The 26,419-nt window shown below is 43.7% G+C and overlaps 1 protein-coding gene across 1 annotated transcript; it reads left to right on the plus strand.

Annotated features, from left to right (window-relative positions):
- Positions 1 to 1,000: 1,000 nt before the first annotated feature.
- Positions 1,001 to 25,717, plus strand: LOC308314966 (V-type proton ATPase subunit S1-like; the record flags this gene model as incomplete). Its single annotated transcript, XM_080762790.1, has 7 exons — positions 1,001 to 1,182; positions 18,172 to 18,209; positions 19,978 to 20,057; positions 22,066 to 22,304; positions 23,222 to 23,272; positions 24,499 to 24,742; positions 25,481 to 25,717. The coding sequence occupies 7 exons, from the start codon at positions 1,001 to 1,003 to the stop codon at positions 25,715 to 25,717; spliced, it is 1,071 nt and encodes a 356-aa protein (XP_080618916.1).
- Between the last annotated feature and the right edge of the window lie 702 nt (positions 25,718 to 26,419).

Consider the following 26,419-nt stretch of genomic DNA (forward strand, 5'->3'; position numbering starts at 1 on the left):
ACATCCCCCACCCTGCCCCCCAGCCCACATCCCCCCACCCTGCCCCCAGCCCACATCCCCCACCCTGCCCCCAGCCCACATCCCCCCACCCTGCCCCCAGCCCACATCCCCCACCCTGCCCCCAGCCCACATCCACCACCCTGCCCCCCAGCCCACATCCCCCACCCTTCCCCCCAGCCCACATGCACCCTGCCCCCCAGCCCACATCCACCTTGCCCCCCAGCCCACATCCCCCTCCCTGCCCCCCAGCCCACATCCACCCTGCCCTCCACACTCACCGGCCGTGTATAAAATAATGTCAACATCTTCGCGTCCGCCTCCAACAATCTGACCTTGACATTCGCAGGTGATTTTCCACAGAGGGGTGTGTGTGTGTGTGTGTGTGTGTGTGTGTCCATGGCACGTTATGTGTGTCAGTGTGCACGTCTGCGTCTGAGATGAGTGTGCATGCACACGCGTTTGTGTGTGTGTGCATGCATGCAGTGGTGGTGGTGTGTATGGACGGCTACGTAATGATGAGAATGAGATGCACTGTGAAAAAAAGGGAAAAAAAGAATGGCCCGCTGTCTATACTTAGGGTTTGCCTGCAGCTGTGTGTGTGTGTGTGTGTGTGTGTGTGTGTGTGTGTGTGTGTGTGTGTGTGTGTGTGTGTGTGTGTGTGTGTGTGTGAGAGAGTGTGAGAAAGAGACAGAGAGAGTGGGAGAGAGATGGAAGATAGAGAGCACAGTAGTGTATATGTGGGAGGGTGAGCATTGAGAGGGAGAGAGAGAGAGAGAGGAAGATGGAGGGAGGGGTGCAGTGTGTGTGACGCACGCTTGATCCGCTCTGCAGCAGTGTGATTGGCTGGCGGCCTCCGCCACTCAGCTCCTAGACCCTTGGAGCCGGTGGGGGGGGGGGGGGGATGGGGGGTGGGAGGGTTCGCTGTGTGTGCAACGGCTCCAGAAGCAGATTATGAAGAGCAGGAGAGCTGGAGCAGCAGCAGTCTCCTCTCATTGTCTCCATGGCGGCCGCACACGCATTCCTCCTCGTCTCCCTCCTCCTCCTCCTGGGCTCGCTGTCCCGGCCCGCTCTGTCCCTCTCCTCCTCCTCCTCCGAAGACTATGACCAGGAGGACACGGACGAGGCGCTGCCCGGACTCACCCCCTACCGCTATGACGGAGTGCCCGAAATCATAGACAGAAGGTACAGAGGAAGGAACCCGCAATATCTCTGTGTCTCTCTCTCTGTGTGTGTCTCTCTCTCTCTCTCCTCTTCTCCTATATATGCCTGTGAAACAGAGGAGGGGGTGATTGGGGGGGGTCTGGTCAGAAGCATGCAGGGATGCTGATGTGCTCTGTACCGGCTGCCTGCATGGGGTCTGTCTGTTGTCCGCTTGTTTGTTCGTTCTCTCCTCCCTTCGTCTTTTTTTTGGGGGAGGGGGGGGGGGCGGGGGGTGTATTCTTTTGTCTCCCCGACTCGGCTCTACCTACCTATACCTACTCTCTCTCTTTGGGGTGGATCACAAAGCCGCAGACATAGACACACACGCACGCACACACACACGCGCGCACACACACCCCAGCAGCAGAATAACACAGTGTTGGCGTAGCAGAAAAAAAGAAAAAAAAAAGGCTGCTGCCCTGCAAAGCCTGTGTTTGTGTCTCGGCCCCATCGTACGCTCCTGCATCAGACGCTGCTCATCGATCACGCGTTGGGGCTGTTTATTTGTCTCCGTGTGCGCTACGGTGCTGGTCTGGCAGCCAGGCAGGCAGGCAGGCAGGAGGGGAGCTAAATTAAGCTGGGGACACTGGAGGCCTGTACAGGAGAGAGGGGAAGGAGACAGGGGAGAAGAGGGGAGCAGCAGCAGCAATGGGAGTAGGTAAACAAGGATGGGACAGGAGGAGCAGAGTATATAGAGCAGAAGAGGGGGAGATCAGGGGAGAGGAGAAGAGAGAGAATGCATCAGGCAGGGATGGTCTACTGGGCTCTGTTTACTGATGCAGTCAGAGAGAGAGAGAGAGAGAGAGAGAGGTAGACAGTGAGGTAGGAGAAGGGAATTCTACCCGGCCGTGCATGTCTGCATAATGCACATGTAGTTGGAGTCCCCATGCAGGTCAAATCTGGATGAAATATTCAGCGCCCCAAAAAACCCAGGGGGCGCACACACACTCACGCACACACACACACACACACACACACACACACACACACACACACGCACACACACCACTGTTGGAGGGGAGGGAGAGATAAGCAGTAGAGCCAGCAGCGGGCCCCTCTTTGTGTCGAGGCTAATGCCTGCTTGGCTGCGGACGGACGGACACAGGCGACAGCGATATTACATGTGGTGCCAAAACAATGAGAGAGGCACGCTTACACGAGCAGCAGCGCCTCGCACTGCGAGGGAACAATCTGTGACATTTCAACAGCAGCATAAACGCCATTTAAACGCTACAGTATACACAGCCTGCCTCGTGGCCACCGCGATACGTTGCTGTATACAGTACATACTGACTTATTTCATTGCCACAGTAGACGTCGATATGAATATTTCTGTCGCTTGTTGTGAGATACTAGGGGAAACAATCTACAGCTTTTGTGAGATTGTGATGCAGATCCACATCATCTTTTGTGGTTTTCATACCCTTTTCATATCAAGGTCTGTTATTTATTCTGCATTTGAGTCACAGACCACCATTTAGCCTCTTAGACCCAAGAAACATATACTTTGTCTACAATTCCGTGCTGTATTGATGTGGTACCATAGGAGAGACAACGAACAAAAGTTGATCAAAATAACAATTATCCTACATTCTCTTTTTGCGTAGACTTCTTGTAAATTAAGTAATGTAGATGTTTAACAATAATGTTTACACTCGTAAAAACGTAAAATGAAACCAAATGGACCGGCAAGCGTCCATTTGGTTTAATATTACACTCTCAAGGCGATCGATAAGGGTCCATTTGGTTACCAACTCTCCATCATCATTAGCTGGGGACCACTGGTTGAGAACCACTGCTTTAAACCATATAGCATCACTGTTCTGGCGGAGAACATTTTATATTTATTTTGATTTAGAAAAGGCCTACGTACAGCAGACAAAAGGGGGGGCCTAGTATAGATCCCTGGGCAACTCCAGTCAATTTACTAAGTCATGTAGGGATTAAGTGGTCAGTGGGGAAGACAGAAGTCACAGTTGTCTTACTTGTTTGTGTGACAAGTGCAACATTATCAGCTGGACACATTTTCGAGAGTTGGCATGGTGAATACCATCCTTATCCAAACTCTCGAGGTGTTGTTCTTTGTCAATCTCAGTGTGCAGAACGCAGGTAGATCTGATCTAGCTCTCTCTGTTCGCCTGGCATGGCCAGACTAATATCACTGCGTAGATATTAGTCTAGAACGTCAGTTTGGAAGATTTATTTCCAAGGGGCGGTTACAAACAGATTCCAATATCACAGCAAAAGTCTCACTGGGCTCTGATTGCTCACGCACAACTCTGGGGTGAGCGGAATGTAATTCAAACTGAGGAGTGCCAGACCAATCCGCCCAAGGATTATTTATTTTTTCCTGTGGCAGATTCGTCTGGTTTCCAGGCTACCTCTCTGCTTACACTTCATGACGGCCAGTGGAGCAGGGAAGCTACACTGATGCCTTTGGAGGATTGTCAATGCAAAACAAAATGCAAAAAGTTATGGGTCCCCCACCACCCTGAACAGGGTATGTGTTGTTAAATATTGGTCTTATTCTCTTGATCAAACTCACTGTCACGTAACTCTGTACGTAACAGCTTCAGGTCCCCAGGGGGTCCACACTGATCCAGTCTCAGTTCTGTCTCTGTGTGTCTCTCTCTCTCTCTCTCTCTCTCTCTCTCTCTCTCTCTCTCTCTCTCTCTGAAGACACGGTTATGTAAGCACTTGTCTTTCATTTCGAGAAGCCTTTTCATTGGAGATTCCTGGTACTGTCTGTGAGTGTGGAGTGCTGTAACGTCAGACGGATATAGAAGCAACACAAAGGGACGGTGCCATTAGATGGACGCTGCTCGCTGCATGATGCCACAGAGTGGAGCAGGAGAGTGTTTTAGCTATAACGCTAGAGCGTAGCAAAGGTATTGAGTCACAACATATAGTACTACCGTATCTGTGACAGATATCTGGTCAGAAGTATTGCATGCATGCCCTTTGCCTTGCTTTCCTTCCTGTCCAGGACCAATACGGCTATAAGCCAGAAACCACACACATCAAGTCCAATAATACCAATTTGATACGGCCACGCTGTGCTTGCGCTTTCTGTTTCTCCTTGGCCGAACGACCTGCCGTTGATCCAAATACCTTTGATAAGAACTTGACCCTAAAAATAAGATTTTAAAATAGTTGTGACTTTCTAATAGAACCACTATAAGAAAGACCTTGGCTGTAAAGATGAGTTTGTAATAAAAAAGAGAAGGAAAAACAAAAAGTAATGTTTACCCGGTAAAATTGTAGTGAAAGTAAATTTGATACATTTGCCATGATTGATAAAGAGTGTACAAATTACCACTAGTTGCTATTTGAGTTGAAACTCAACACGTCACTAACAAATTAGTCTAATGTTTTTGAGTAGTGCAACCACTCCAAGGAACAGCAATGCACTGTTGCCTGCTAATTACAGAGAGAGAGAGAGAGAGAGAGAGAGAGAGAGAGAGAGGCAGGGGGAGAGGGGAGTGAGAAAGTGTAAATAGACATTGCTATCCTGTAGAAAATCACCCATTTATAAAAAGTTTTGACCCATTGAGGTCAAAACTAGATTTTCTATTTATTTAATTATTGTAGGCCAGCTACTTATTAGGACCACAAAATCAACATGTCTATAGTTACATCAAATATAGACATCAAATAAGGAAATTGACTTTTGTTTACTTTTGTTTTGCAAGTTAATGTAATGGGTATAAATATTATTAGTATATATACAGTACAGTATATATTCATTTTTTGTACTAACATTTTAGCTGCAAAAAAAGAGAAAAGAAGGAATGCAGATTGTTAAACTAACTCTCTACTTTGAAATAGTAGTTGAACCGCATTCCCAGCGACTCTGTGAAATATTATCTGCAGCATGGCTTCTGGGAATTCAATATGGGCTATGATGCAAAGAGAAATATCGCATCACTATGGCGAGGCAGATATTAATGGCCTCTGTGGCCGCGGACGGTTGTAGGGCCTGCAACTTATCTGGTGGCTGAAGATGCGGGCGGACATGTAAACATAGATAAATGTGTGGCTGGATGGCTGTTGATGTATGCACTAAATCAGTCTCTATATCAGCCTTTTTTTAATGCGTATAACGACCTGAGGTCGATTCTACAAATGCCATCTGAATCGGTAGTTCTCTACAACACCTTCAAGACTTTTCTACAATGTTCCAAAATAGTGTACGAGCTTTGTATATCTGAGCTATTGTCTTTATAGCAACGCTAAAGTCTAAAATGACAGAGATGCTTTCCCGTTTTTAATGGGTTGATTTCAAGCGCCCTTGGTTTAAGATGCTTGTTTTTAAATGGCCAACATGTATACATATGGCTGAAGTGGTTAATGTATGTTTTGTAATGATAATCAAAATCTACAAAGTAAAACTAAAGTTAAAAGTACAATATTTGGATCTGAGATGTAGTGGAGTAGAATAAGTAAGTTCACTTTTTGTTTTATTGCCCTAAATATGATGACATAAGGGAAATTATGGTTAACAAGATGTCTTCTATCTGTGGGGGGAAAAATGGAGATATGTTTTGCCAAAGGGACTTTTGTTGTGGCAGATTTTATTTGTCAAGCTTAGGAGAGAAGACAGAGTACTCTGTTTGCCAAGCGGCGCCCCTCCATCATTGTCTATGGGGAGGTATTTCAGTGTGGCCTCAGAATTACTAGCAGCTGTTATGAATGTAACTAACTACTGACACACCCACCCGATCTACAAGCTCAGGTTGTACTGGCTATATAGTTCATAGTTATAAATGATAGAGGGCGGACTGCCCTGCCCCCTACTATTCATTTCGATGGAATTTGCTCAGTGGTGTTTTGAAGCACCCGGAAGAACGGTCTACTTCCGCATTTGTTCGATTTGGACACCAAAATTGGTGTCCAAAATGCGGAAGTGCTCAATGTTAAACCCGAGCTGCATGGGGTTTCCTCATGCTAAATCCACGGGCCCGCATTCTCAGCTCTGACCAGTAGGGCTCAGCGCTTCAACGCTGGAAAGCCTCCCTGGGGGCTTGGGCTAGTGCCACATCGATAACTTGTAGCTCTAGGACAAAACATTTGACAGCAGTGTGAAGCCAACTGTCAGTGTCAATCAGAAGGAGAAGCAATTCTCTAATTGGGCAGTCAGGCAATGTATCATTTGACCGCTGTAAAACCATAGATAAAAAGCATCTACAGGCCTTATTATAGGACAATATAACCAGAGGCTAGATATCGCTGGGATCTTGGATATCATAATATCGTGATATGGATAAGTGTTGTCTTGTCCCGGTTTTAATGACTCAGGAGTCAAAGTTCCAAGTGGGAGGGAAAAGGGTAGTGGATTGTTTGTAATTGTCCATCAATTTAATTCATTTATTTACCTCATATTATTGATGTGTGATGTGTGTGCAAAGTTTTGTATATCATACAATAAATGCACCACAAAAGGCTCTGGTCAGGCTCTGCAAGTGGACCCAATGAGCATAAGTCCTCTCACCTGTAGAATTCCCAGCCTCTGCCTCAGCCAATTGATTGCCATGGCAACCCCACACCTGCCATTGGATTACTTAACCAGTCCACTTTTCACAGTCAGTTAGCACTCTTCAGACACAGAGTTCTCTGTATACACTTGACTATGGCATCAAAAGGGGCAAAGACAGGTGGTTAAAACGCGGCTATGACAACGGGTATTGCATACTGGTAAGTTCCCAACTTGCATCTAGGCACAGGCACATACTTTGTCGTACGACATAAATTAGAGATGACAGTAGGGCTGGGAAATGAACCGAAACTATATCGAAAGCGAAAAGTTGAGTTGGGTTACTCATCAGCCGTCGCTTCCTGTGAGGTTAGGGTTTTGGATAGTGTTAGTAATGTTCGGACTATAACCGGCGATACCGCCTCAGATGGTGTAGCGGGCCGGCAGAGGCAGAGAAGAAGCCTTGAAGTTGTTTACTAGTTAGGAGAGCAGACAACCACACCTTCTCTCTGCACAGATAAACTATCTCAGTGTTCATTTCAGTGCTCAGAATCACACACACACACACACACACACACACACACACACACACACACACACACACACACACACAGAGAGAGAGTCGTTAATATACATTATATTTTATGTATGTGGAAGCTTCAATATTTAATTTTTGAGCTACATTCTTTGTGGTTTTGACTTCACACGTGTTTGCATGTGTGGGTGTACTTACTATACTTGTGAGTACCAAATGTCCACATTTTATTAGAAAAAGATTCAGGTTAGGATTACTGTTTACCCCAGGTGTTAGGATTAGAGTTCTATTTCTATTTGTTCTATTTTTTGGCTAATTTCAGCAAATTCCAACGCTGTCCTAAAACCAGGGGAATCGTTTGGGGCACCAGAGGATGGCAATTTCCACCCCCTATTCTATAGTGTTCACATTTAACCTCAAATTCAGTTACTTTCTTTATATTATCCCGAATTCTGAATTGTTTTTGCAGATTAATCTGTTTGCATCGCAATCATTGCCCATCCATCTACATATGACAGGTGCTTTGTATAAGCCTTTGATTGTATGCAACCATTAATTAATTAACCACTTTCAATGTGGCAACCCTATTTTGGGATTGTCATAGGATCATTTTCAAACATTTTCGCCCCTAAATAAATAGTGGCGATAGTTGATCTACAAGCTCTCAACGCGCAGCCAAGCGATGCGTTGAGAGCTTGCAGATAAACTATTTTCGCTATTTTATAAGTGGGGCTTAAGTGGTAACTTATGCTTTGCCACGCCCATTTCTTTCTGAAATTATGCGTCTGCCTAAAATGTCAATGTTCTCACAAGTATAACGATACAGACCTGTGTGTGTGCGTCTGAGACAGCGTGGTGAGACGAGGAGTGCTCCTGGCATGGCTTGGCTTATATAAAGGGTCTGGTTCAGCACCCATCAGGCACCGCCGTGTGACCTGGCTGAGCCAATGGCGGGACGGGGACCGTCCGCATCACAGCGGTCCCGGGTTGCTGACCTCGCGAAAAACTGGCAGAGGAACAAACGGCCTGGGCTGTCTAGTTAGTGCTCGCTCACACACGCGCGCAGCGCGCGCACACACGAACACAGTCTTATACAGTACACAAGCTCATCTGGCCTCTTTCAGCCAGCTGCGACCTGGGCAGGTGCACGGGGGGGATGCTGTATGCATGATGGGACGAGACATGTGTGGATTGGAACAAAACATACATAAACATTACAGTAGTGCCATTTTCCGGGCTGCCTGCCTGCCTGGAGCAGTGGTGCAATAGTACCTACTCAGTACTCACGTTCTGTACTTAAAGTAAAAGTGTCAATACTGTGATGTAGAAATACTCTGTTGTAAGTAAATGTCCCGGAATTCAACATTTGAGTAAAAGTGCAAAGGTACTTATAAAGTATACCAAAACTCATTATGCAGAATGTCCCATTTCAAGTTTGTATAGAAATCTTTTGAAAATAGATCTACTGTGAGCTTCATGTATATTGGTTATTTTCAAATGACTTAAATGTAAATTATATAGGCTGGTTAATGCATGTTTTGTAATACAAATCCTAAACTCCCTAATTACTTAATTCCTCAGCACACACATTTCCGTGCGTTTTCACTGCTGTCTTATCCTACTGGCTCACCTGCCAGTGAGGAGCCCCCACCGAGAGGACATACTGTATAGAGCATCCGTCTTACTCCTCCTGCCCAACACTCCCCACTGATAGGAGTATACGTGCACGTTGTGCAGTGACAAAATGCTTCCCTCACCCAAACACGAGCCAATTGAATTAGCTTGGCTTAGTAATGCGACAAAAAACAACAAAAGAATCCATGAGTTGAAGGTTTCATTGGGCGTGTCATTGATAGAAACTTAAGTTCTTTTTTGTTTTCGTGAAGTATCCCTTTAAGGGATGAAGGCACTGGCTGTCACAATAGTGATGTCTCAGTCACAACTGCCAGCTGCCAAAGGCACCGCTCAAGCTCTGTCACACTGACTCAATCACGCACACACACACACACACACACACACACACACACACACACCCACACCCACACCCTGGTTTAATTTAATTGAATGCAACAAACCCGCTTGGTATGGATTATGTCATTTCATGGTGGCCAGTTTAACTAAATCAAACCAAATCCTAACCCTAAACATAACCTCTAATGCCTAACCCTAACACCAACCTGAAACTTTCTCCAGGAAACTGCATGGTCCTCACTATGTCTAATTGCCCACCAACATGGAGATTGTGGGTTTGAATCCACCGTGGTGCAACACAGGCTTTGTCTGCATGGGGTGCATGCTGGTTAGGCATTAGTTTGACAGCACCGTCGCTCCCGACATGTGTGGCCCTATACAACAAAGCGGTGGTGGGTTAAAACTCGCCCGTGGCCCCCAACATATGTGGCAGGTTAAACCTAACCCGTGGCTTCTTGTGAGGTTAGGTTTAGGGTTTGGGTTTTGGGTAGGGTGTCGGACTGATGCCTGTCGGACCAAACACAGGCCTTTGTCAGGCGTCTGACTCTACACAGGGGAGTGTTGGGCGAGAGGAGTAGGACGAAGGCTCTACATCCTTCATAGATTTGAAACGGGACATTCTGCATAATGAGTACCTACATTTTGATACAGGTCTACTATACTTTTGTACTTTGTGCACCTTCATGTCTAGGCCGTGCCCTGTCTGTCTGTATCATCCGTCTGGCGTTGGCGCGTCTATGATAGCGCAGCACCTCGGCTGATGAGTAACCATCCCCAGACGTCGACATCTAGCCATCATTATCTCTTTAATTAGTCTCTCCCGTGTTTAGTCGACTGAGCCTTAATTCACATTAATTTGATTTCCTTGGGAAAGGCCCTGTAGCATACGTTTAATTATGCTGTCGTACAACGGTGTGCGACATCACCGCCATGCATGGATTTCGCTTGAGTATCAATATTGCAATGTAGAAATAAGTAAGAATGGCCTGGGCCGTGGCTCTTATAACAACCAAAGTATACAGGGGCTTTATTTTTGATTCCCCCCTTCCTAAAACATGATCATCAGGTTCTATAGTACCAGTACAACGCCTGAGGGTGAGATGCGACCCTGGCCTAAAGGGCGAGGTCGCATCCGCCTCGTTGACGGCATACTGCTGGGTGAGTGCTGGCGCTTTGGCATGGGGGGTCAGATCAACATGGAATTAATTCTGTACTGGCCATAAGGAGCATGTCTTGAGTATACAGGATTGGTGAGGTTAGATCAACATGGAATGTCGCAACAGGTCAGCTCCATATGGAGATCTAAGGGTGGAGGGTTGGTAGCGAGGACATTGAGTGTACAGGGTTTGATGAGAGGCCAGGTAGGGCCAGGCCTTCATTTTCGGGCCTGTTGAGAATAGGTTTTCGCCGGCTGCCAGGCGCGCCTGCACTAATAACTTTGGGGCAGGCCTGTCTAGAGTTTGAATAGACAGGTACAAGTTAAAAGGGAGATATCGAAGAGGAAGGAAGGATGGATGGGGAAGGATCAACATATGGAATGTCAGAACAGATTATGACATATCCATATGGAGATCTAAGAGTTTGAGTTTTGAGGTCAGATGTAGTGTTGCTGGCCAAATTGATGACATCAGGGGTCTCCATATATGGGCTTAACTGCGACAGCAGGTCGCATTAACTATGACCTCCTTCCCTGTTGATGTCATGTGATGTCACGAGACCTGGGCACCATATATGGGGGCTTTCCCATGTATGGGGATTTTGAGGGACTGACTGACTGACTGACGGACATAAATGTACGATTTCACAGTAAATGTGATGTGCGGTCACAATAACTGATTATACTGAAAAGTGTACAGAAAGTGATACAATAGTTTTTATGTGGCCACACCCACCAGTTCATTAAGTAGCCTATGCCTGGTTATGACCTTAGCACCACCCACCTGAATTTAAGTCTTGCCCACAGTCGTATGATAATCCGGTTGCGATGAAACCAAAAATACGCAGGGAAGACATATTTTAATATTATAACCACACCTCAGGCTATATTAGAGTAATGTTAAATCCATAGACGCATACAAAACAGATAAAGTAAAAAAATCACAGCACTCCATCTTTGGTTTAGAAAATGGCACCACTCTATTTGTCTTTACAGAATTGAACCCGGCTGATGGAATATAAACTAGGCCTTTCCCCCAGGGCCTGCCTGTCTCTAGGTGTTCTGAGGTTCTGAACCACTGTCAAGTCAAAGTCAAAGCCTGAGCCAGTATTGACATTGAATGACTGGATCCTTGATGGGAAATTAATGAACTCCACTGTTGCTATGATGGATTAGAGCAACATGGAGCTTGGCTGTCCTTTACGGAATCTATGGAATGGCGGATACATTAAGATTAGCTCGATGTGAGAATATGTGGTCCTTTTTGGTTAAAGTGATCCTTTTTGGTTAAAACAAAACGTCTGTCTTTTTTTTGGGTGTGTGAAAGAGTCAAAGCTCTATATTGTGATAGTAATCATTGCTATGGTGTCTCCCTGTCTCTCCCACTCTTTAATTGGCTGGCTGCACAATATTAGTAAAATAATATGTGATAACATTGTTGAATGAAGAATATTGTTATGAAGATATGATAAGAAAATTTGATATTGAAGTATATTTAAGTCTTTTTGCCTTTGGTTCGCTGCTAACATAGACACATTTCGATTTCTTTATTTGAATCCACAAATTACAATTAATTTTACAAGGAAACAAATATAACGGGGTTGACAGTTCATGTTCACTTAAGGATACACATGGCACCTCCTTCTCCACACAGACAAACTGCCTATAACAGACGAGACAGAACAGTATTTGGCAAGTTGTTTGGCTTTGTTTTTGTCATGCCAGCTATTCTTAGGCCACTCATGGTCAGTTTATGCACATGGCCCAGGCTTCCGAATATCAGTATGGCAAATCTACAGCGATACCCCAAGTTTGTTATGCACGTTTTTGTGCATTGTTCCCATCGTATTGTTATTTCGTAGAAGTAAGAGAGGCAAAAGACAGACAGGAAAGAGGGAGAGAGAAGGGGAGAGACATACAGCAAAGGTTGACATGAACGGGACTTGAACACGCAATGCCACATAATAGGCCAGAGCCTATTATGTGGCATACACAGGGCTTAAAGTTCTCAGTCCTGGGGACTGATTTCAGTCCTGAGGATTTCATAGGGGTCATTTAATGAGATCAGTGCAGATTTGCAAAAAAATTCAGTATTTTTTTTTTGCTTTAAGCCCTGGGCATACAACTGGACCACTAGGACAGCGGGCATCCCAACGATGATGAACAATTTTTGATATATTGTGCATCCTCAACTTCAAATTTATAGTGTTCCAGTTAAAATGAAATGCTCATTTCTTTGTCATCACTACCAGTTTCACTTATTTGTCCTATGCTGTATGAGTTATCGCTCTTGATTGAACAAACTTGGTAATCCCACCTGAACATGTATTTTTTGCTTCCTACAAAGCTGCAGAGACAGGGTGACTAAACAAGCACTCAATAATTAGCGATGCTTACGATCACTATATAGAGCTGTACTGTATTTAACACATATTTTAACAAATAGGTAATAATAGCTAATAATCTACGCCTATATTGAGCATGTCATTACAGGCTAAAAGTTTCTAAAACTTCCAAAAGTCTAGCTAGATTTTGATTATTATTACAAAACATTAACCACTTAATTTCGGCCATTTGAAAATAGCTGATCTATGATGCGACATAAATATGCGACTTGAAATATGGGACATTCTGTATAATGACTACTTTTACTTTTGGTACTTTAAGTACATTTTGATGCTAATACTTTTACTCTGGGAAATTTTGAATCCCGGACTTCTACATGTAACAGAGTATTTCTATATTGCAGTATTGATACTTTTACTTAACTAAAAACCATGATGATTTGAGATTGACAGACAGGGATGATGGGGACATGGGGAGAGACAGATTGACAGACAGGGATGATGGGGACATGGGGAGAGACAGATTGACAGACGGGTATGATGGGGACATGGGGAGAGACAGATTGACAGACAGGTATGATGGGGACATGGGGAGAGCCAGATTGACAGACAGGTATGATGGGGACATGGGGAGAGACAGATTGACAGACGGGTATGATGGGGACATGGGGAGAGACAGATTGATAGACAGGGATGATGGGGACATGGGGGGGAGAGACAGATTGATAGACAGGGATGATGGGGACATGGGGAGAGACAGATTGACAGACGGGTATGATGGGGACATGGGGAGAGACAGATTGACAGACAGGTATGATGGGGACATGGGGAGAGACAGATTGACAGACAGGGATGATGGGGACATGGGGAGAGACAGATTGATAGACGGGTATGATGGGGACATGGGGAGAGACAGATTGACAGACAGGGATGATGGGGACATGGGGAGAGACAGATTGACAGACAGGGATGATGGGGACATGGGGAGAGCCAGATTGACAGACAGGGATGATGGGGACATGGGGAGAGACAGATTGACAGACAGGGATGATGGGGACATGGGGAGAGACAGATTGACAGACAGGGATGATGGGGACATGGGGAGAGACAGATTGCGCATGCAGTGGGGGGAGGCTAAGGGCAGACTTGTTTTGGAACACAAATGGCTTAATCATAATTGCCCTGGTTTATCAGTGCGGGCCACGGCCCATCGTGTATCACAGACATTCACAGTAATCACACGATGAAGCTTTAACCTTGAAGCACTGCATTTGATTAATTGGTCAATTGCACACAGAAGAAAATGGAATAGAAATACTATACAATGCACTGAGGTCATATTAAACAAGAACGTATAGAACGGCAACTGTTAATTGAACTGATCAATTTAGTTGATGATTTTAAAGAGAAAATCACTAATTTCATTTTAATTAAAAACAATAAAAAATAAAACTAGGCCAGTGCCCCTACTCAGGATGGAACCATGCAAGTTGGATATCATCTTTGTCAGGTGGAAACCTCATGTCCATAAACATTTCAGGATTCAAATTCAGAAATAGCAAAAGTAGCAGAACTACAAGCTCGAAAAGGGTCGCTTCGCGTCACGTTTCAAGCTTGTAGCCTAGATCTGATACTGTTGATGCTTTTGTGTAACGCTGTAGTATGACAGGTAGGGCCTTAATTTACAAAAAAATCACAAACATTTAGAATTTGGACATTCTGCCCGACAACAACTATATGCATGCCCCACCCATACAATAGCCATTGTAATTGTTGTATGTCAATGTTAGAGTATCCGTTGTAAAATAAAATAATGCTTACGTGGTTAATCAATTTGTTTATATAAATCAAAATTTCAAAATTATTGTTATTTGATTCATCAAGAGAAGTAATCAATAGAATACTAGCAACTATAAGGACAAAGAAACCAAGGCACTCTTCTGGGGGAAAGAGGTTAAAAAGCCTTTATTGAAGTTTCTAATAGAAGTTAACTGGTTATCCCAGTTTGTAACTTCTATTAGGAACTAGCCACTTCAATATAGGCTTTTTAACTTTTTTCCACCAGAAGAGTGCCTTGGTTTAATTGATAGTTGCAGCCCTATACTACTGGCAATTTTGTCACATGACATCAATCCCAATATTTAGGATCTTAATATTTACATATTTACATTATCATCAATGTTCAATATTCGGGAGCGCCGTGAGATCCGTATGGCATCATGACATCATGACTTTAAGCTCTTCATACCAGTGCCACTGCCCTCGGATCACCTGGCAGCGTTCCACTATAATCCCAATCCATCTGCCAAGTTGGCTTGCCTGGCACAGAACGATGCTGTACATTGTACAACGTTGCCCATGGGTGCAAAATGTACAGCAGTGGTTTACAACCTTTTTCTTCTGTCTTTTTTTGTTGTTGTCTTGGATAAGATGTCCACGGCACAATTCCATGCTTTATTGATGTGGTACCATAGGAGAGATAACGGGCAAACATTGATAAAAATAACAATTCTTCTACAAATTGTGTAGACTTATTGTAAATTAAGTAATGCAGATGTTTAACAATAATTTTACTTTTGAGAGCGTGAAATTAAACCAAAAGGGTCTGTTTGGTCTCATTTTAAGCTCTCAAGAGTTAAAGATCTAAGGGTCCATGTCCATGATCTAAGGTGTGTGTGTGTGTGTGTGTGTGTGTGTGTGTGTGTGTGTGTGTGTGTGTGTGTGTGTGTGTGTGTGTGTGTGTGTGTGTGTGTGTGTGTGTGTGTGTGTGTGTGTGTGTGTGTGTGTGTGTGTGTGTGTGTGTGTGTGTGTGTGTGTGTGTGTGTGTGTGTGTGTGTGTGTGTGTGTGTGTGTGTGTGTGTGTGTGTGTGTGTGTGTGTGTGTGTGTGTGTGTGTGTGTGTGTGTGCGCGCGCGTGCATGCAAGGTGATGGGCGTGTCCAACAAGGACAGGATGCAGCAGTAGTAGCAGCATTTATTTCTGATATTTTTTGCATGCACAGGCGTATCATTTTCATGCATTTTGAAACTTTGTTAGTCTAACATTTTTGTCTAGCCTCGTCCCTCATCTCGTCAACGAAAACACCACTGTCTCTTTCTTGTCAATTTGTAGACACCACTGACTTTTGTTGAGACAATAGTTTTTTCTATGAACATTTTAACGCAATACTGAAGGTTAACATCAGGGGAGCGTTGTACATTATGCACAGCACACGCATAATATAGTATTGTTCGTGTTTTTGTTTGTAATAGAAAAAAAAAAACTTTTTGACCAAATAATTATAGCCTAGGTAAAAATCACTATCAGCAACAGACCTAAACACCTGGCATCAATCGGCCTCTATATACCGGGTAGTAGGGTACACGCACAACAAGAGATGGACCAACGCCATGTCTCATCTTCTTGTTCCCACACCCACCCACCGCCCGGTCCCACAGGGACCAAGGTCATGTCTTACCGTCTTGTCCCCACACCCACCGCCCGGTCCCACAGGGACCAACGTCATGTCTTACCTTCTTGTTCCCACACCCACCCACCCACGGCCCGGTCCCACAGGTCTTAGTTTTGTTTGGCGCTGGCCTACTCTCTCTCTAAGCTTATTATAACAGGCTGCATGTGGTGGTCAAACCAACGCAGATCTCCAAGGACAACCCCCTCCCCCCCCCGCTGTGTAGAGCAAAACGCTGAAGCATCACAACAACGAGGAGGAAGACGGGCCGGTAGCAGCTCCGCTCGCTAAGCCCATTGGCAGAGATTTACGCAGGCTGTGATTAGACAGTTAAATGGATGGGGCTAGGATTAGCCACCAGGAGTCCAAGGCTACTTGTCCAAGGCTTTTAGATGGGATGAGAACAGGGTGGACTGGAGGACATGACACATGATGGAAGAGAGTGGCTAGTACTGTACTGTATAGGCCACCTTCCTGGTGCTATGTCGGTCTTGCCTTGTCATGATGCGTCTTGCCTAGTATTAGTGTTGATTTGGACAGCAAATGTTTGATTTAGTTGTCATAGTCTTTAAAGTTTTTTTAAATATAAAATTCATAATAATAATCCATTTAGTTTTAGTCAGATTTTAGTCATCTTAAATATTTTAGTGTTAGTCTACTTTTAGTCGATTAAGTATAAGATTTTAGTCGACTATGTTCGTTGTTTGTCGATTTAAATGTATTTTGACCTTTTTGGCTTTTTGGCCTTGTCGTAATGCCAGATTTTACACTTGGTTGCACTCTTAAAATAGCATATGTAGAAGCTCGTAGAAGCATGAAATAACTTTTTGTTCGTATCTCTTCTCCTCTCTTCTCTTCTCTACCTCGTAAAATGTTTGTCTAGTTTATTTTTGTTGACAAAATTGACAGTATATTTAGTCCTAGTTTTAGTCATCGTAGCTTGTTCAATTCATCAAAACATTTAGAGACGTAAAAATATACACTTCTATAAAGCCAAAGAGCAGAACGGGAATTCATCATAAAGGAGGTAAAAAGGGAAAAGAAACATACAGTGAGGGGAAAAGGGATGCGTGGGTGGGGGGGTTCAGATTTACATAAGGCATTCTGTAATTATTATGCATGATCTGTAGATTCTGTAATTAATTATTTTAATGTGATTAAAAGTTAAAAATAAAAATAATCATTTCTGATACTGAAACTTTACTGCATATCATTTGTAGATTTAGATCTAGGGGGTATAATGGTATTTCACAGGGTAGGTGAGATTAAAACCACAACACCGTCATACAACAGAGAATTTAGCAGGGCGGTCCCTGACCATGCCGTGCCAGTGAAAGCCAACTCGTACACTCTGTCCCCGTCGAAACATGTTGCAAAAGAAGAATGCCTGTGCTTTTATTATGGGTGACTGTACTGCTGCACTGTACATATACTACTGTAGACTGAATGAACCTCAGAGAATATGAACCAGCCATTCCATTTACAGTACGCAGCAGTTTGTTAAGGACTTGATCACAGAGTTCAGTGTTTCTCTGCAGACTGTTAATCCAAGTCCTCAGTGTGCCTAAAGGTGACTCCACACCGAGTTGTCACAGTTTGTTGCATGTCGGGTGGAAAGACTTGGTCTTGTCTGTGGAAAAGGTTTGAGTTTCTATTTTGCACACCATTATAATTTTGATCATAAGACCCAATTGCTGAATGTCATGTCTCAGGTTGTATCCATTATGTACACTGGTTTCCAACGACACTGTGGCTTGTTACGAGTCCAACTAGTACTAAATATTTTAATTTTATTTGCAAGGATCCCCTTTGTTGGCTAAAAGACCAAGACTACTAATATTTTGATATTTAGACTATACTAATATTTTGATATTTAGTCGACTAAGACTAGAATAAGACAATTTCAGATGACTAAAACAGGACTAAAACTAAGCAGTGTGTTATTCAAAAGACTTAAGACTATTTTAATCATAATTTGCTGTCAACATGAAAACTGATAGTGGACTAAATTAAGTGTTGTTGTTCTTTGTCATTGTTTCCACAGCAGAGAGAACGCCCGACGGGCGAGCAGAATCACAGCCAGTAAGTGTTCCACCAACATGTGCTGTGACCACCAGTTGTTTTACCTAAGTAAAAGTATCAGTACTGCCATATTTATCTTTAATGTCATTCCTATCATTCGAATGTAATGTTTTTATGTTCTGTGTGGACCCCAGGAAGATTAGCTGTTGCTTTGCACCAGCTAATGGGGATCTTAAAAGCTCACAATGTGTCACATCGCGACACATTATGAGCTTGTAAATCAGCTATTTTCAAATGGTCGAGATGTATATAGGGCTGAAGTGGTTAATGTTTTGTAATATTAATAATCCAAATCTACAAAAGTAAACTAGTAACTAAAGTTGTCAAGTAAAAGTACAGAAAATATGACATACTCGAGTAAGGTACGAACACCTCAATACTGTACTTTCCACCACTGGCCGTGACGCAGGAAGAGAGGCCTGCCATGATCACTGCAACGCTGGCCTGCTCACTGTGACAGTGGGACTGCTTTGACAAACACCTCCCATTGTTCACGCTTCCTCCGCACATTTATATGATTTATAGAAGATCTTTAAATACAAGATCTGCTATTTTCAGAGTGCAACCATGGTGTAAAATCAGCCATTACCTACGACGGCATCAAGGCCTGCCAAAACACATTTTAGTCAACATCGACTGCAAGACAGTCGTCTAAAATCTTGTGATATCGACTATAACTAGACTAACACTAAAACATTTCAGATGACTAAAATATGACTACATTTTATTTTATTCAAAAGACTAAAACTAAAGCAACACGTGGTCTCTGAGATCCAATGATCTCAGAGTCACGTCTCAACCTGGGGTTTGTCACAACATATTCAAACATTTGGTTTCATTTTACACTCTCAAGAGTGTAAAATTCCATTTGGTTACCAACTCTCCATCATTTAGCTGGGCACCACCTGGAACCTGGTCAAGGTCCCCGGACCACTGGTTGAGAACCACTGCTGTAGAGTGTTTGTTCATAACAAGGGGTCTCCCTGACACTCCAGCTCTTAACAGAACTCTCTCAGACAATAAACAGAAAATACATTTTCAGGTAGGTGACAAAATGTCAGCCAATCAGGAGGAAGTAGCCATTTATCATATATAGTGATCCAGTTCCAATTTCGTATGCTCATTTCTTTGTGGCATTACTTATAATCCCACTTTAATCTGTATCCAGACTGAGTTCTCTATCCCGATTGGATAAAATTGGTATCCCGACCTGAAAATGCATTTTATGTTTAATATAAAGCTGGAGAGACATGGAGACTCCTGTTACTGAACAAACACTCTATAGCAATGAGTACTATCACAATATAAAGCTTTTTAACGCTTATTTTAACCAAAGGAAATCACTTACCCTACCTTTAATGTACAGTAAATCCCTTGTTTCTGTGATATGATAAATAATGACTCTCTCACACCTAAAATTAAAGCGCTGATGATGATGAGTCACTGTGGCGGTGACGTAAACTATACAGAAATGGAGAGGCTCTTCTGTTGTGTTTATGCAGGTGTTTGTGGCCTGTTTTCTCTTGTGTGTGTGTGTGTGTGTGCGTGTGCGTGTGTGTGTGTGTGTGTGTGTGTGTGTGTGTGTGTGTGTGTGTGTGTGCGCGCGTGTGCGTGTGCGTGCGTGCACGCGTGATTGCGTGAATATATTAGCGCCAGAGATCACTGCAGTGACAGTGTGTTTACGACGAGTTCACTGATATACGTAGGCTATATTAAGCTATCTCACAGTGCATTGTGTGCGTGCGTGCGTGCGTGCGTGTGTTTTCAGGTCAAGAAGGAGTGGCTTTACAAAGTGAAGAGGTTCTCTTGATGCCTGAAGATGAAAACCCACTCAGGAGAATGATGCAGGTAAGACAATCGCTCTCTTTTACCCTCCTCTCTCTTACCCCTTTCCTAACTCTGGGATCAATTCCATGTTGGGGTTTCGGACGCCTTCTGGACGGAAATAACTTCACGTCATCAGGTGGCCGGAACACACGACCGGAACCAACGGCACCTCCAAAATGATCCCCCCTAGATTACAATGTGTTTAGTTTGGTATAATCGTTTCGTTTCTCCCTAAAGTTTGCGTGCACTGGCCATACTGTATATGGAGCGTGTCTTGAGTGTACAGGGTTTGATGAGGTCAGATCAACAGAACAAGTCAGCTTCATATATGGTTATCTAAGGGTGGCAGTGGTGACAGTGTCTTGAGTGTATAGGGTTTGATGAGGACACAGGTAGGGCCTTAATTTTTGGGCCCCTTTGAGAACTCTAGTTTTCGCCGGCTGCCGGGCGCGGCTGCACAAATAACTTTGGGGCAGGCCCGTCTAGAGTTTAAATGGACAGGTATCAGTCAAAAGGGAGACATCGAAGAGGAAGGACGGATGGGGAAGGATCAACAATTGGAATGTCAGAACAGGTTCTGACATATTAATATTGATGACATCAGGGATCTCCATATATAGGCTTAATTGCGACCCCCCATGATCCCTGATTTACCAAAAAAAAATCAACTGTATATTTAGTTGACTAAAACTAGACTAAAACCAAACTATGACTAAAACTATTCAGAAGACACTACAACACAGAGTATTCTCTTCCATGAGAGAGTAAATCTATGACTGCCCTCTAGAGGACACTCAAAGAATGGCACACAGCTGTTCTTTATGCTGCTGTGTTGATTTTGACTGCAGATTTAGTTTTAGATTTAGTTTTAGTTCCTTTGAATACAATTCCATTTAGTTTCAGTCATATTTTAATCATCTGAGTAGTTTTTGTTTTGGCGACAAAATATCATAAGATTATAGTCGATTAGGCCTAAATCTACATTAGTCCTACTAAAAATGTAATGATGTAATGCCTGACTTTACACTTGGTTGTATGGTGAAAATAGCAGATCTACAAGCTCATTATGAGCTTGTAGATCTACTATTTTCAGAGCGCAACGTCAGAGAACCAAAAATACAGACTTCTATTGGATCTCTTATTTTCTGTGTCCAGTATCAGTACCCCAGCAGCAGTACAAAACCATATTCCATGTGACAGTGAGTATAGGGGTCAAAGTTGAACGAAATTTGCCCTATAAGAAATAGGTAAACAATGCAAATGGAGCTAGTTTTGTGGATTAATTTATTTTTAATGTGTGGCCCCGCCCCCCCACCAAATGACTGGGACTATTCACCAAACCGCTCTCACCACCGCAATCAATTTATACTTTTGCAACCATATAACCACTATAATTAACAGCTTTAAGTCTCCAAAAATCTGATAATAGAATTTGTGTTCTCAAATAACCTTTTCATCTCAGGGAACCTGCCTATATTCATTATATTTGGCCGCAGCCCCCCATCTGAAAACATTTTGTGCCTTCAGGGACCAAAATACAAGATTTATGATTTCAGAGCGTTTTTGTGGTGAGGTTCATTGTTGTATTACTCAATCCCAGTGGTGTAAAGTAACTACATTTACTAATGTACTGTACTTAAGTACAATGTTAAGGTATTTGTACTTTACTTTAATATTTCCAATTTCCAATACTTTTACTTCTACTCAGTTACAGCTCAGATACAAATGTTGTACTTTTACTCTACTACAATTATTTGACAGCTTTAGTTACTAGTTTCTTTGTAAAACTTGATTTATTATTACACAACATACAGTAACTAACTACATTTCGGCCATTTGAAAATAGACGATCTACGATGCATGATGCCACGCATTGTGAGCTTGTAGATGGGCTATTTTCAAAAGATTTTTTATATAATAAAAGAAAACTTTAAACGGGACATTCTGCATAACGGGTACTTTTCCTTTTGGTAAAAGTAAAAGTACACCACTGCCAACCCTCTGTACGTCTCTCTCTCTCTCTCTGCAGCCGTTTGGATGGCACCAGGGCGGCGTGCCCCACAGTAAGAGGAAGCTGCTCCAGTCCCTGATGGGGCCCTACGGCCCTCTGAGCGTGTCCTACAACGGCAAGACCTGCATTCTGTTCAAGGCCAAGCGCCTGGCCATCCGCTACAGGAACCACACCTTCATAGACCTGACCGAGAGGGTGTTCAGCCCCAACTCGCCCGTCGACACCAAGGGCTCCATCTGCACCAAGGAGAAAGCCACGTGAGTCCAGTCAAATGTGTTTGTTTTGATTGAATATTCAATTTACTGATATATATCTTTTAAAGGTACATGCAGTAACCAACAACGATTTAAAAACGTTTCAAGCGGATGACACGAAAAGCCAGTGGCTTGTTTCCATTGTAGTCCATTCGACATTCAACACATACAGGTATTTTGGGGCGTTCCTTCATGGGGTGAAAACAACACAGCTTACCATTGGAATTGCATTGGGGAACATGCACGTTGTTATGCTGCATTGTATTTGTAGCTTTTTTTGTAGCTGTTTTTGCAGCAGCTACAAGTGGTGGATTTACTTCGTAGCTTCACGTCGCTGACTTCCATTGACAATGAATGGTAGACTGCGTCTTTGCGTCTGCCCCAGTGAACACATTACATTTCATGGGTTTTATTTCGTCATAGTGCAACATAATATGGTGAAGTATTGTAGTGCAGGTGATTGCAACAACCACCGATGCAGTGCAAAATGAAAACAGGACCACCGGCGCCAACTATTCTAAACTTTCCACATTACAATAATCATATTGTTTGAGACCACACATGCGAGTGTTTGTGGGGTCGATCCTCTTCCCCTTCGCTCATACAAGGACATGAAGTATGAAGTATGTATTGTGTAGAGCAGACCTATAAGCTACTATTTTTGCTACTTTTGTGTGACACTGTAGTATGATGAAGCAGGGCATTAATTTACAAACGTTTTTTTATGGAGATGAGAGGGTTTTGTCCGACCATACAGTATATGCTGATGTACAGTAGCCTGGCTAAAGCCAGACCGAATCAGCCGTTGATTTGAGCCTGGCTTATTAGCCAGGCTAATGCTGATGTTCTACTGTGTTAAAGGCATTACTCAATTAAATATAATAACACACTTGACTGTGTGTTGTTTTGTCGTTTCACAGGCTTTCTTTAATGTTTGGTGATGTTGAGGATCTGCGAGGACTAGTCATCAGGTACAAACATCTCTCTTACCCTTGTTTCCACTCGTCAGGCGTCACCATGAGTGGAATGTAACAAAGTACATTTACCGGTACTTAAGTACTGTACTTAATTTTTACCACTTTTTAACCACTTATACATTTCGGCCATTTGAAAATACAAGCTCATGCTTCGCGACGAGATGCATTATGAGCTTGTGGATCTGCTATTTTCAAAAGATTTTTTAAAACTTGAAATGGGACATTCTGCACATTGAGTACTTTCTACTGTTTGATGCCAATACTTTTGTACTTTTACGGATTCCAGAATTGTACTACTTCTACATTCCAGTATTGATACTTTTACTTTGTTCCACCCCTGGTCATCATCATCTCTTTAATGCAAACACCATCATGTCCATGATCAGACGTGCAGATTTCCTCTGTAATATTTAAATGTGGTGTTCATCATACGACGACGATGTCCCACACTGAAAACAGCAGATCTACAAGCTCACAACACCTCACATCCATGATTAATTGTAGAGCTTGTAGATGTACTAAGAAATATAAATTTGGGGGGGGTGGCTGCAGTGGTTAAGCCCTAACCACACCAAAGGGTCGAGACGGTTTTAGCGTTGTCCCTGCGGTGTGATATGTCCTGTTGCACGTTGACGCACGTTGTCCCTAGTGATTCAACACATGGAATTCAATGGCCCAAACCACACCAAAGGGTCGAGACGGATTTAGTGTTCAACTCCTTGCAACCTCTTGGACCCAAGGAGTTGCAATGTTGCATGATGACCCTTTGGTGTGGTTAGGGCGTACCACATAGGCTTTGATGCCTGACAGCGTGTGTCCCGTGTTCAATTCCTGAGCCCGGTGGTGAATTAGCTGTCTCTCCCTAGTCTCGCGTGGCCAGAATGTTTCCGGTCATACTGTCTGGAGCAACGGAAGCATTGATCATGATTCATGAGTAAGTGATAAAGCCAAAGTGAAGCCTCCTCCACACTTCCGTTTCATCTTTAAACTCACGCGAGACTTGGCTGGCATAATTCTATCATCACTACCCTAAATAAGTCCATAGACTTGGCTGAGGATGGGGAATGTATAATTAGGCTCTAAAAACAAACATTAAAAGTCCATAGACTTGGCTGGCATATGACTTAATTTTGATGCACTGGAGGGGCTATAGGGGTACACCCCTCAAAAACGACTACATTTTCCACATTTCCTCTGTCCTCTCCCACCACCACCGCCAGGCTCCAGATGTCCAACACCTTCTACGAGGCGGCGGGTCAGAACTGGTTCACGCTGGACAGCGTGCACATCCACTACAACTGGACGCAGGAGGCCACGTTCAACGCCAGCGAGGTGTACGCGCCTGCCACCTCCTCCTACCACTGTCAGCACGTCAGCAGCCTACACAAGTACGACACGCTGCTGGTGCCCAGCGCGCAAACCGACACGTCCGCCAACTGGCACATTACCTTCACCGACTTCCAGGTAGACCTATACATCCCATTAAGACCTGGAATGCATCTCTGTCACTTTAGCGTTAGCCTGGCCCAGCCAGCGTGCTTTCTGGTCTAGAGGGACGAACGTGCATGGAGCAAGCACTAGAGAAATATTGGATCACCGATCAGAGCCCCCATGAAAATAAAAGCCTGCGTAACGAGGCTACTTTTAGCGTTTAACCACTTTAACAATAATTTATTTAACCAGTAAAAAAACACATTGAGACGGTGTCTCTTTTACAAGTGGGAACTGGCCAAGAGGCAAATATTAAATTACACTTCAATGCTATCGTACATGTCAAATTAGATAACAAAAAAAAATACTTTTAGTTACTCCACTGCGCCTTCTACCGATAATATTGCCCAGAGAATTGCCTCATAGAGAATATTTTTCCTCCGGTGAAAAAAGATCCCTTTCTGGCCAAAAAGTACATTTTATACGTGTGATGGGGGGCTCAGAGTGCGTCCACTAAGGAAAGTAGGTTTTCTAATGACACAACCCGCCTTTGTTTTGGTGAGTAGCAAAAACGTTATTTTTATTTACGCTAAAGAGGAGAGGCTGGTCTGCATTCATGTGAGAAGTTGAGACTAAAATAGCTAGTTTCGAAGAAAACCTGGAGACTCGCCATTCGTTAATTGGGTCTTATGATCCAAATAATATAAGAACAATACGCATAATGTTATGTAATAAAAACAAATCTCTCTCCTCTCCTCTCCACCCATGCAGATCCAGGCGTTCAACGTGCAGTCGGACAAGTTTGCGTCGCCCAGCGACTGCGCCACCTTCCTGACCCCGGCCATCCTGATGGGCCTGGTGACCTCGCTGATCCTGCTGCTGGTGCTGGCCTACGCGCTGCACATGGTGGTCCACCTCAAGCACATCGACCGCTACGAGGAGCACAAGGCCACCGTCTACTTCCCCCGCAGTCCCGAGGCGGAGCTGCCCGACAAGAACAGCCTGTAGAAGGACGAGGTCGAGGAGGGAAGGGAGAGACAGACGGTGGGGGAGAGAGAGAGAGAGAGAGAGCAAGGGGAACCGAGGGCATGGGACCAGGGGGGGCTGTCTGCAAGTGGTTAGAAGAGGGGGAAAAAAAGTATCCTCGGCAGATACGTGTTCAACTAAATGACGTCGAATAAACATTTTTTGCCTGTTCATAATGAAACCATCTATTAAGTGTTATCTACTAAAAACGAGGACTGTTGCTTGGATACTTTTTTCTTATCTCTTCGTTGGCCTGCGCGTCTTTTAGCATCCATGTTTTTTGTACACACAGCTACTGGATGTTTCGTCCTCTTAATCCCCCAGAGGCGGTTCCTTGTGTCAGAGGTCAAAATAAGGGTGGGCCCTGAAGGGGCAACGGCATATTAAAGCCTTTATACCCCCCGCCAGGTGTTAGAAAACCTCAACAAAGCTAGCCACTGTGGCTAATACCACTAACATCCGATGTTTCCCGGTTAGACTTCTGTGTTACGTGGCTCACGAGTGTCATAATTACTAAGCTTCTTTCCAACACAGTACACACACATCACACCTTTTCAGCTTTCACTACAGTATATTTCTTCCGATACCGCTGCAAGGAATATATATTTAAAAACAAGCCAATTTTTTATAAGCCGAAGTAGCCGTATTAGCTGCATGCTCTGATAAGTTGATCTACCTGGGCTA

Source organism: Protomyctophum bolini (genome assembly GCF_963924005.1).
Source record: "Protomyctophum bolini genome assembly, chromosome: 5".
NCBI lineage: Eukaryota > Metazoa > Chordata > Actinopteri > Myctophiformes > Myctophidae > Protomyctophum > Protomyctophum bolini.